This window comes from Polypterus senegalus, chromosome 8 (assembly GCF_016835505.1).
Source record: "Polypterus senegalus isolate Bchr_013 chromosome 8, ASM1683550v1, whole genome shotgun sequence".
In the NCBI taxonomy this organism is placed as follows: Eukaryota; Metazoa; Chordata; class Cladistia; order Polypteriformes; family Polypteridae; genus Polypterus; species Polypterus senegalus.
The window spans coordinates 104319681-104331857 of NC_053161.1; the positions used below are offsets into that span (position 1 = coordinate 104319681).

The following is a 12177-nucleotide window of genomic DNA, read 5'->3' on the forward strand; positions in this document are numbered from 1 at the left end:
TTTATTTAGACAACGTCTTTGCATCCTATGAACAATTACATTCCAAATTTAACATTCCAGCTACACATTTCTTTCACTATCTTCAAATTAGGAACTTTGTTAAACAGAACCTTCCTGATTTTCCTCATCTTGCACCCTCATCCATGCTGGGAAAAATATTGCTCAATCTCAAGGACTCAGACACCATCTCTGCAATATATAAAATCATTTTATCCCTCCCTTTCAAAGATCCAAGAGGACACTGGGAAAAAGATCTCTCAATTAATATATCAGAAAAGGAGTGGAAAGTAGCAATGCAGAGAAAACACTCGAGCTCCACATGCGCAAAGCATACAATTATACAACTCAAAATTATGTATCGAGCACATCTGTCTCGACTAAAACTCTCCAAAATGTTTCCAGGGCATGATCCAACCTGCAAATGCTGCAATCAAGTCCCAGCCTCACTGGGTCACATGTTCTGGACCTGCACCAAATTAACATCATTCTGGACCAAAATTTTTAATTACCTTTCAGACAGCCTTGGACTCACAATCCCTCCTAACCCATTAACAGCTGTGTTTGGGGTTCTTCCAGATGGGTTTAAAGTGGAGAAAGACAAACAAACTGTGATTGCATTCACTACACTTTTGGCCCACAGACTTATTCTGCTAAACTGGAAGAACCCAAACTCTCCTCTTTTAAGTCAGTAGGAAACCAATGTTTTATACTATTTGAATTTGGAAAAAAATCAAACACTCAGAGGATCTGTACAGACTTTTTTCAAAACATGGCAGGATGTAATCAGTAATATTTTAAAATAAGCTCTTAAAGCACAAAGGAAGCATTTATTTCTGTATTTGTTTGTCTTCTGCATTCATCTCTATTGGCTTATCAAACTTATTAATTTAGGTATGTTTACAAGCCTTAAATTTTACGCCGTTTGCCTTGCGCTCTCACTCAGGGGTGGGGGTCGACTTGTTCTTGACTGATTGATTTGTATGGAATGATTGTAATAAAATTAATAAAAAAAAAAAACAAAAAACAAACAACCTCTCTAAACTTGCAGCTCTTTTCTGATAGATCCCTTTTTTGTTTCCACTAATGGACCCTGATACCTTCTGGAGATACAGTGGTGCTTGAAAGTTTGTGAACCCTTTAGAATTTTCAATATTTCTATAAATATGACCTAAAACATCATCAGATTTTGGCAAAAGTACGTGAACCTACAGGATTAGCAGTTAGTTTGAAGGTGAAATTTGAGTCAAGTGTTTTCAATCAATGGGATGACAATCAGGTATGAGTGGGCACCCTGTTATTTAAAGAACAGGGATCAATCAAAGTCTGCTTTTCACAACACGTTTGTGGAAGTGTATCATGGCACGAACAAAGGAGATTTCTGAGGACCTCAGAAAAAGAGTTCTTGATGCTCATCAGGCTGGAAAAGGTTACAAAACCATCTCTAAAGAGTCTGGACTCCACCACTCCACAGTCAGACAGATTGTGTAAAAAAAATGGAGGAAATTCAAGACCACTGTGGTCGACCAACAAAGATCACTCCAAGAGCAAGGCGTGTAATAGTCAGCGAGGTCACAAAGGACCCCAGGGTAACTTCTAAGCAAATGAAGGCCCCTCTCACATTGGCTAATGTTCATGTTCATGAGTCCACCATCAGCAGAACACTAAACAACAATGGTGTGCATAGCAGGGTTACAAGGAGAAAGCAACTGCTCTCCAAAAAAAAAATTCTGCTCATCTGCAGTTTGCTGAAGATCACTTGGACAAACCAGAAGGCTTTTGGAAGAATGTTTTGTGGACAGATGAGACCAAAATAGAACTTTTTGGTTTAAATGAAAAGCGTTATATTTGGAGAAAGGAAAACACTGCATTCCAGCATAAGAACCTTATCCCATCTGTGAAACGTGGTGGTGGTAGTAGTATCATGGTTTGGGCCTGTTTTGCTGCATCTGGGCCAGGGCGGTTTGCCTTCATTGATGGAACAATGAATTCGGAATTATATTAGAGAATTCTAAAGGAAAATGTCAGGACATCTGTCCATGAACTGAATTTCAACAGAAGGTGGGTCATACAGCAAGACAATGACCCTAAGCACACAAATCTTTCTACCAAAGAATGGATAAAGAAGAATAAAGTTAATGTTTTAGAATGGCCAAGTCCAAGTCCTGACCTTAACTCTTTCAGGGCTGATGTCGACTTTTGTCAAAAGGAGGAGTTGACAATGGTAATTGACTGTAAACTGTGACAAAACCAAACGTTATGTTTTAGTTGGACTGTTGTTGCTAGAAGGAAAGTGTTGACCAAGATTTCCTGCACTCCCGTGAATAGCAAAGTGCCAGCAATGGCAAAAATGATCAAAGCGAATGTGTAAAGCTAAACACTCCGTGGACGACGTTTTGCCAATTATTTCTGAACTGGACTATGACTTGCCGGACTCAGATTTTGATACAAGTGATCGAAAAGGAATGTGAGGTTCCAGCTTCAGCTGACTGGTCCCCAGCTAATCGTTATAATGACAATGTTCGCCAGGGAGGACAGCCACTTAACAATGCTAAGAGGTAGAAACCAAACTGCAGTGCACTGAGACTTTGTCCCAGCCCCACAAAGACAGCCTGGCAGCAAGCCTGCCATATATTCTTGGCAAACTGGCAGCCACAGCATGCAGCAACAAATGTTTTATGTTGATTTCTGTTTGCTTTTCAGAAAACTATGTTTTTTGGAAAAAAATATTCAGCCCTCAAAGAGTTAATCCAATCAAAATGATGTAAAAGGACCTAAAGCGAGCAGCTAATGTGAGGAAACCCACCAACATCCCAGAGTTGAAGCTGTTCTGTACAGAGGAATGGGCTAAAATTCCTCCAAGCCGGTGTGCAGGAATGATCAAAAGTTACCAGAAACGTTTAGTTGCATTTATTGCTGCAAAGGGAGGTCACACCAGATACTGAAAACAAAAGTTCACATACTTTTGCCACTCACAAATATGTAATATTCAATCATTTTCCTTAATAAATAAGTGACCAAGTATAATATTTTTGTCCCATTTGTTTAACTGGTTTCTCTTTATCTACTTTTAGGACTTGAGTAAAAATCTGATGATGTTTTAGGTCATATTTATGCAAAAATATTGAAAATTCTAAAGGGTTGACAAACTTTCAAGCACCACTGTAACTGTACAATTTCACAACTTCAATACAGTGGTGTGAAAAACTATTTGCCCCCTTCCTGATTTCTTATTCTTTTGCATGTTTGTCACACAAAATGTTTCTGATGATCAAACACATTTAACCATTAGTCAAATATAACACAAGTAAACACAAAATGCAGTTTTTAAAATGATGGTTTTTATTATTTAGGGAGAAAAAAAATCTAAACCTACATGGCCCTGTGTGAAAAATTATTGCCCCCTAAACCTAATAACTGGTTTGGCCACCCTTAGCAGCAATAACTACAATCAAGCGTTTGCGATAACTTGCAATGAGTCTTTTACAGCGCTCTGGAGGAATTTTGGCCCACTCATCTTTGCAGAATTGTTGTAATTCAGCTTTATTTGAGGGTTTTCTAGCATGAACCGCCTTTTTAAGGTCATGCCATAGCATCTCAATTGGATTCAGGTCAGGACTTTGACTAGGCCACTCCAAAGTCTTCATTTTGTTTTTCTTCAGCCATTCAGAGGTGGATTTGCTGGTGTGTTTTGGGTCATTGTCCATTGTCCATGTTTCTTAGCAAAATTGAGACGAGCCCTAATGTTCTTTTTGCTTAACAGTGGTTTGCGTCTTGGAAATCTGCCATGCAGGTCGTTTTTGCCCAGTCTCTTTCTTATGGTGGAGTCGTGAACACTGACCTTAACTGAGGCAAGTGAGGCCTGCAGTTCTTTAGACGTTGTCCTAGGGTCTTTTGTGACCTCTCGGATGAGTCGTCTCTGCGCTCTTGGGGTAATTTTGGTCGTCCGGCCACTCCTGGGAAGGTTCACCACTGTTCCATGTTTTTGCCATTTGTGGATAATGGCTCTCACTGTGGTTCGCTGGAGTCCCAAAGCTTTAGAAATGGCTTTATAACCTTTACCAGACTGACAGATCTCAATTACTTCTGTTCTCATTTGTTCCTGAATTTCTTTGGATCTTGGCATGATGTCTAGCTTTTGAGGTGCTTTTGGTCTACTTCTCTGTGTCAGGCACCTCCTATTTAAGTGATTTCTTGCTTGAAACAGGTGTGGCAGTAATCAGGCCTGGGGTTGGCTACAGAAATTGAACTCAGGTGTGATACACCACAGTTAGGTTATTTTTTAACAAGGGGGCAATTACTTTTTCACACAGGTATGGATTTTTTTTCTCCCTAAATAATAAAAACCATCATTTGAAAACTGCATTTTGTGTTTACTTGTGTTATATTTGACTAATGGTTAAATGTGTTTGATGATCAGAAACATTTTGTGTGACAAACATGCAAAAGAATAAGAAATCAGGAAGGGGGCAAATAGTTTTTCACACCACTGTATGTATGTAGTGCCTGCTAAAACTTCAAAATGGTCACTGACTGAATTCAGCCTGTGTTGTCTTGTAGGTTGTACTTGAAACACTTAAGTTGTTTGAATTATTTGTACACTTAAGAAAAATTGAGTAATAAGCATGCTGACTACATATAAGGTACTTGCTTTTACTGAAAATGTTCAATAAAGTGTTCATATTTAGAAAGTTTTGATCAAAGCGTGAGAGGGAACAGAAACTGTTGCATCATCACCTGTACAAATTATGGAACACTACAGCAAGTATTTCATCATTTAGTCTAAAGCAGTGATATTTTTGCATTTTTACTTTTACTTTTCATTCAGACTGCAGAGAAATACATCAGTTTATAATTTTGGACATTGGCGATCACTTGCTTGACATTATAAGCCATTGCTGTGGTTGCTAACAAGTGGAAAGAGACTCCTCACATCATCAGGATAAGAAGAATTTCAGGATGCCAACATTGGGCCATCCTGTAACTCACAAGTTAGCTTGGTCTTTCTGATGACAAGCAATACCTAAGGTGACATCCACACTACCACATTTTTCTTAAAACTGCAGAGATTATTTTATCAATTTTTGCTTATCATCCATTACCCAGTTCTTTGTGACCACTGAAAACAAAGACTTTTAAAAACGCTCCGCAGAGCCAAATACTTTCATAAACACAGCTTCAGTGTTGTGGTGTGGACGGGCAAAAACAATAAACTCCCGCTGATTGTTTTGTGCTTATTTCGTGGTCCTTCTATGATCAAATTCTCCTCATTACTACATCTCATTCACCAATTGTTCGTCTGTCACATACGAAAAACAGAGGGCGTTTTTTCTGCTGCTTACACGTAAGCATCTAACATGCAATTTGAATAGATTGAATGCTGCAGACATAGGCAACAGGCAAATTATTTGCTGCTTGCTACAGTTTTGCGATAAATCTTGTTGCTGGTAGTGTTACTGTTGTAGTACAAAATTCAGAGCCCAGTGGAAAAAAATCAGACTGTAAATAACTCATTTGAAATCTTTTATATAAGGAGGAATGCAATCCACAGCAAAATAAGTATGTTTTTAACGACGTGGACAGGTATGGAATGCAGCCAAGCTTACAATACTGCGAGAGAGCGAGCAAGAAAGATGAGAGTACAATGCAGTAAAGCAAAGATATAGACTCATGCATTTATTTATTTATTTTCTCTGTTGGGTTGGTTTTATAAATGTTTGGTAGAAGACTGCTTTTAATCAATCCTCATGTAAAAAAAAGAATCAGCTTTGAGTTCATTTAAGTGTCACTTTAACATCTGAGGTGCTTTTTTTTTTTAATGTCAAGAAGATTGTCTCCAGTTCTGAAGGCTGTTTCCTTCATTTGTGATCAGCACATCGATGAAACACGGGATAAATTCCCTGCTGCTCCTTTAATAATTTCTTTCTTTTAGCATGCTGTGAATCCCCCGTCAGAGTCCAGAGAGTGCTGATAGCCTTGAAAGCACATAAAACACAATGGAATCTTCATGGGGCTTGGAATTTTTCACTACACCGCTCCGAGGATTTTCTGCTGACATGCATATGCCCACCATAGTAAAAGGTCTGAGTCACATGTATTCGTTTTCATGTGTTTTAGTGTGAACAGTGATACTTTTGTAAAAGATGTGAAAACTAGTGTGAGCAGTGACTGTTTTCTTTTAACATTTAGATTAATGTGGACATAGCCTAAACCTAGTGTAACAGCCCTTAACTATAAAATTAGTCTTCTGCCTAGCATCTTTATTAATCCCTAGAATGTTAACAGATAGGTATACAGATTTACTAGCACAGTTAAAAATCTGTTAGCCACAGTGTAAAACTACTTACACATTTATGAACATGTTGAGTATTCAGCACTAGTGACAATATGGAATATGCCAAAGATCACCCTTTAAAGTCAAACAGTGTTAATAGGCCGTACTTCATGACCAAGATGAATTTGTGATTATATTAAACTAATAGACATTTTCATATGACTAGCACTGGAAAACGGGTAACATGCACTGTACTCTGAAAATGCGGGAGGGAGACAATACTACCACCATACTTTTTTGTCAAATGTACTTAATTTACAAAAAAAAAATCTGACTGCCTAGAACATCGTATCTTGCAAAAACAATCTGGACAGAAGCAACAGGAACTCCTTATATTACAGTAATTAATCCAATCCTACTTTCATACACAAAAGGCTAAGACTTAACCAAAAATCAGCCCATAAATATCATGTTATTTTAAAGTAATATAAATTTCACGTCCAATAAAATTGCTTTCACTTTAGTAGGCAGAAATGGTTAAAAAGTGTCAGGAACATATTTGTCTGCAGGATCCCTTGGACTACATCCAACATCAATAATAAAACAGGCCACTGCTTTTAGGCATCAGAGTTAGAAAAATGTTTGAAATTAAGATTTACCCAATGAGAGATATGTCACAATGAAAATTCTACTGCAGACTAAAAAGTCTGAGGTCAGGGGTGCCCAATGCGCTGTTCGCGAATCAAAAAAAAATTTTTTTTAAACGTTAATCTATCATATACCCCAAACCCCCTCTAACGATTGACATACAGGCCAGTCCGAGATCTTTTTTTCTTCTAACACACTGGTCATCCCGCACACACCATCAAACGTGCGAGCTACTGCAAAACTCCGGCTGTGATCTAGTTAACCTTCCAATTTCGACTAAAGAAAAAGATTTCTTTGGGGAGAGTATGAGCTGAATGTGGAATTGGAAAAGGATTTTTTTTTCTCACAATGTCACGATCGAAGTGCGTTTGTCTGACGTCCAAGGTTCGATCCCCGATGAGGGGTGCAGTAAGTGTGTACGCCTGATGAGCCCAAAATAGGGCGAAACACGTGTCGCGTACTCTTTGCATTATTTGACATTTAACTATGTAACATTCTATGATCTGCTTCTCGCAACTGAGCGGGCACCCATGGCGGATATTTGCCAACTAGCAGACCAACCACACATGTTACCTGGTAGGTAACCACCCATATAATCAGACTGTGATTCAGAATTCAGATGCTATGTGTGTGTATATATATATCTCATTTAGACCTGGTCATTTTAAAAGTAGCTTGCTAGCCAAAAAAGTATGGACACCCCTGTCCTAGGTTGTTGTGCTCTATATAATATGAAACACAAAAAAAAAAAAGTATAATTATTAACTACTGACTGTAGTGGGTTTCAGAAATGTGTGTGACTGGGGTTGGGCAGGGGAAAAATACAACTCAAAGGATTCGTCTATAAACACACTTTTCACTAAAGCAAAGCAATTTTTTGTTGTTTTAATATGGAAGCTTTCTATTGGTCTATGGACTTTTGAAACTATGTTGCTCTCCTTAAAAGTAAACATTAAGTACATTAAAAGACACAATGCGTAAAGAGGGAAAAAAAGAGCAGCGTGTTTGCAAACAAAAATTCATTATTTATAGTAAACATAATTTTGCAACTTGTACTGCTGCAGTTGTGTGGTACAATCAAACAACCACCAAAATCATCTTTTCCATATTTACAATCCTACTTTTTTCCCCACTTGAATTTAAAAAAAAGATAATCTATTGTCAGCAATAAAAAAAGAATCTATTGTCAGCCAATCAGATCCAAATGTGTCTTGCATGCTAGGTGTAACCTTGGGCTAGCTCCACCTAGTAGAATTAGTAACTATGATTAAAGAAACTCTGCAACCAAGTAAATAAAGTTGCTTATGCCAATTTGTTTAAAGAAATAACAAATATAAGTTATAAATTAACCCATGAAATAAATACACATTATAATAGCTTAAATACAGTAGAGTGTAGCTGCTCATTTCTTACACTACACCTCTAACATTTTGTTGGTAATCTTAATTAAAAAATAATGAAAATCCAAAAATCCACAACAAAAAAAACATTTGGGAGTATGAATAACTTTATGAAAATTTTCTTTTTAAATCTCAATTTTATTTCAATTTAAACCTGGGGCTGCTTTGCCTCGATAAGTGTAAAATATTTAGACTGACTATACGATGCTTTGTTTTACATTGTAAATAAATAGGTCAGGATTGGGAGGGTTTGAATATAGCCTTTTTGACAGGCAGCAAATAAATAAAACAAAGTATAAAATCAGTTTTCAGTAAAAGGGAACATGGCAGTGGAAAGGCCTAAAGGGCATATATTTTAAAAAACACTTCTTAGGACTAACTTTTGCATTTAGAATACAAAGTGGATACAATGTTGTAATTATTTATTTATTCAACCTTATCACTAGTTGGGTATGCAAATCAAGCAGTTGTCACATGGATGCCAACAAATACAATCTAACATCAACACAACACTCATTTGCCCTGAACCCACCACATATACTGTAATCAAAACTTGCCCAAGACTAGCCTGTCATGAATAGGACACATTTTATAACAGAAAAAGCACAGTAAGGCCTCATATATAAAACTGTTAAAGAAAACAGTTTGAAAACTCAGACGGCCTTAAATGGATGTGAATTTACAGCAGTGTCTGCAATCACAAAGTTCCAAAGACACATTAATGCTAATCAATTCAAAGTACAGTCTGACACATTTTTAGGTATTAACAAATGTACAGTTCCTTCCTTTACTCTTTAAACAGGATCCAATCATATTCATCTGTTAACTACACTTGACCCAAAATAGAGAAAATCCAATTTTTATTTTAAATATTCTAATATTTTAATATAACACAGTGAACTCCTAAATATTAGTTATCACACGCCCACTTAACACACATCATAAAATATTTATTAGCTTCACCAATTTCAAAATACCAGCAATTCAACAGCCTATATATTTTAGTCAGTCCATTCATCTTATAAGAATCCTTCCCCAGTGTAGGAAGATTGGGGAAGGTACGTAAAAACATGTCAGGGAACTGTAGCACACACAAACCGATTTGGAGGAGTCTGCCCACTTATCTGAATGTTTTTGCTCTATCATGGGATGACACTAGCCACCAAAAACAATATAGCTGGAGAACTTCACAGAGAGAACTTGCTAAAAGAGGTGGTGGACATAACATTTTCCAAATGCGGGCTTCTACTTCAGGGTCATCAGATAAAAGACTTATAATTCGTGTGAACACCTAATAGTATTTAAGTTAATACAGAAGTAAACTTCTACTTTAAAGAAGTGTGGATTAAATAAAAAAAACACGTTTCAATCTCTCTACACAAGAAATGCTGTGACCACACACAAATAGACTAACTTCCACTACACATTTCGAATCAGTATACTGTCAATTTCTTTGTTTGTAAAACGTCTTATTTTATATTGTTAAAGAGTTCTCTGAAGAACTCAAAGGATGATTTTACAGTTCAATCTGCAGTTTCTAACTACAGACCAATGTCTTAGCAATAAAAATACTTTAATGGATAGCGATCAATTACAAGACAGTTTATCTTTTCAAATACATATTGGGGCTATTTTGACTTAATTGTATTTAAAAAGATACCAAATATTGATTGATCACCAAATGGCCTAACATATATTACATTCATTTAGTCCAGAAATACATGTTTTGTCCCAGTTAACAACAAGAATTAAATTACAATATTTAACTTACCTTTGTTTTTGATTGTTTTCCTGCTAAGCGAGAAAAAAAAACTGCCTCACCAACTGAAGTGAATAATTATTTTGTCAGGGCTAAACGTAAATCTCAAACCGGCTAAATAACAAGGGCCAAGTGCCTTTAGTCTAAAATAATCGATTTGTGTCATAACATTAACTCAAAAATTGCATATATACAGATACATACTTTAAGAAACATCTAGGTTATGCTTAAAAGCCGCTATTTTATGAGCAGTTTCTTTCGAGCCTTTTAACCATATTCTCCCTTCCTCTCTGAATCAGCAGGGAAACTCACCCATGAGAATCCTCATCTGTTTTTTGCCGAAAAGTCGAGTGAACAAATTGGAGATAGAAAGCCCCATGTTGAGTCAGTAATAATCTTGGAAACGTCCACGCCTGTAAAAATGTGTAAAAAAATGAAAGACACCGGGTTATCTACCCTGATAAATACAAATATGGGAGTATCTCGGTTCCGTTTCCCCGATGGAGCTGCCACGTCCAGGCCAACGCGGAAGAAATGGCGTCATCCGCTTGAAACAACTTTATTAGCTCGCAAGAATTGACAGGAACACGAACCTACGTCATGCATGTATGCGCAGCTTGCCGAAGTGCTGCCTGTTACCATTTCTTACCACGAATGACTTCTTTATATGTACTTGACAAAATGCTCAAATAACTATTACTTTTATACGTGGACTGGCTGCTAAGGAACTGCATTGTTTATAACGAATATGACTAAAAGCGCTGGAATAATTTTGAGCAGGTTGCAGTATATATGTGATTTCACAGCATACTGCAGTAGAATCATTCACCAGTGCTACTTAACATAAAATTTCGACAGAGGAAAAGCATAACTATTTTTAAAAGGAGCTTGAGATGGAAACGAAAATACAAAGTTCAAATGACGCAGTGAAAGGTCGAGAGAAGGAGACTTGCATGGCTATGTACAGATGCTAAACACGAGTCTCGTTTTGACAGCTGTTTTCTAGGATTTAAGATGAGGACACGGAGATTATGTGTTTACATATACTTAATGCGTGGCAAAACTTTAATAAAAAGTAAGTAAAAGCAGCACCTTGCAATGATAAACCAAAGGACGATCACGCTAAATAGAATTATATGCGCAGATCATGAAGTGTACCCTACTTGATTCATCGTATCTCCATTTCTGATTTTACCCCGGGATTATCGCATGATATGGTTAAAAATGTGCAGGGATTCGTTTTTAGTTTAATCCCAACTCTAAAGGGGTGTAGGGTATGGGAGTTAAAGTCATTTTAAAAATAACAAGAACTGCTATAAAAGAAACCTCAGAATTAAGGCAGGACCAGACGGGGTCTCTTCACGCATACACCACACTTACACTGGGCCAGTATAAAATAATCAAGTAACTTAACAGTTATAAAATGCAGAAAAAACAATTATACTTTTGTGTTCATAAGAATTACTTATGAATTATTTGAAACCAGCCGTTTTCTTTTTTGTACCGGTACGAGAAACCCCTCAAATGTGTTATGCCATCTGACTAGTCTTGATGTTATGCAGGATATCAAGCATTTCAGAGGCTCCCCTATTTTTTTCCCTCTACTCCCGAACAATCCTAATTTTTAGGCAGTTTTGGCCCATGCTTTGTCCAGGTAATTACATCCTTGTGATAAACAGTAAACTAATAGGTGCCTTTAGCAAAAATGACTAGGACTTGAAGTTGTCCATGTCACATCGACCGATCTGTGGGGTTTAACCCCTAAATGGGACAGAGTGAGTCAAATTTACTCCTTCTCACAAAGGAGTTGAGGGTTAATAGTATAGCCATGTTGAGTGTCATATTATGCTATTTCGAGATTGATGATCATGAATATGATATTTTTCATATTTAATTCTTTGCCAGTTGTCCTGGCCCTCTAACAGCCACCCCCAGATGGTTAAAAATGACAATTTTTTAAACATAAACATGCGGAGTATCGTTTTATTTCAAGGTCGGTATTACGAATTTAATGTTATTTTTGATGGTTTGATCAGGATGTAACCCTCTACTGATCTCTATCATAGGGTAAAGACTGACGAACTTCTATAACATTCCAA

General features: G+C 37.0%; 1 protein-coding gene across 1 annotated transcript in view; it reads right to left on the minus strand.

The window, feature by feature from the left end:
• Nucleotides 1–10627, minus strand: part of LOC120534172 (ADP-ribosylation factor 4-like) — a 44774-nt gene extending 34147 nt beyond the window's left edge. The window contains exon 1 of the mRNA XM_039761527.1: nucleotides 10391–10627. Coding sequence (XP_039617461.1) covers nucleotides 10391–10457 — 67 coding nt within the window. The 5' untranslated portion in view covers nucleotides 10458–10627. The remainder of the gene's footprint in view (nucleotides 1–10390) is intronic.
• Nucleotides 10628–12177: the final 1550 nt, after the last annotated feature.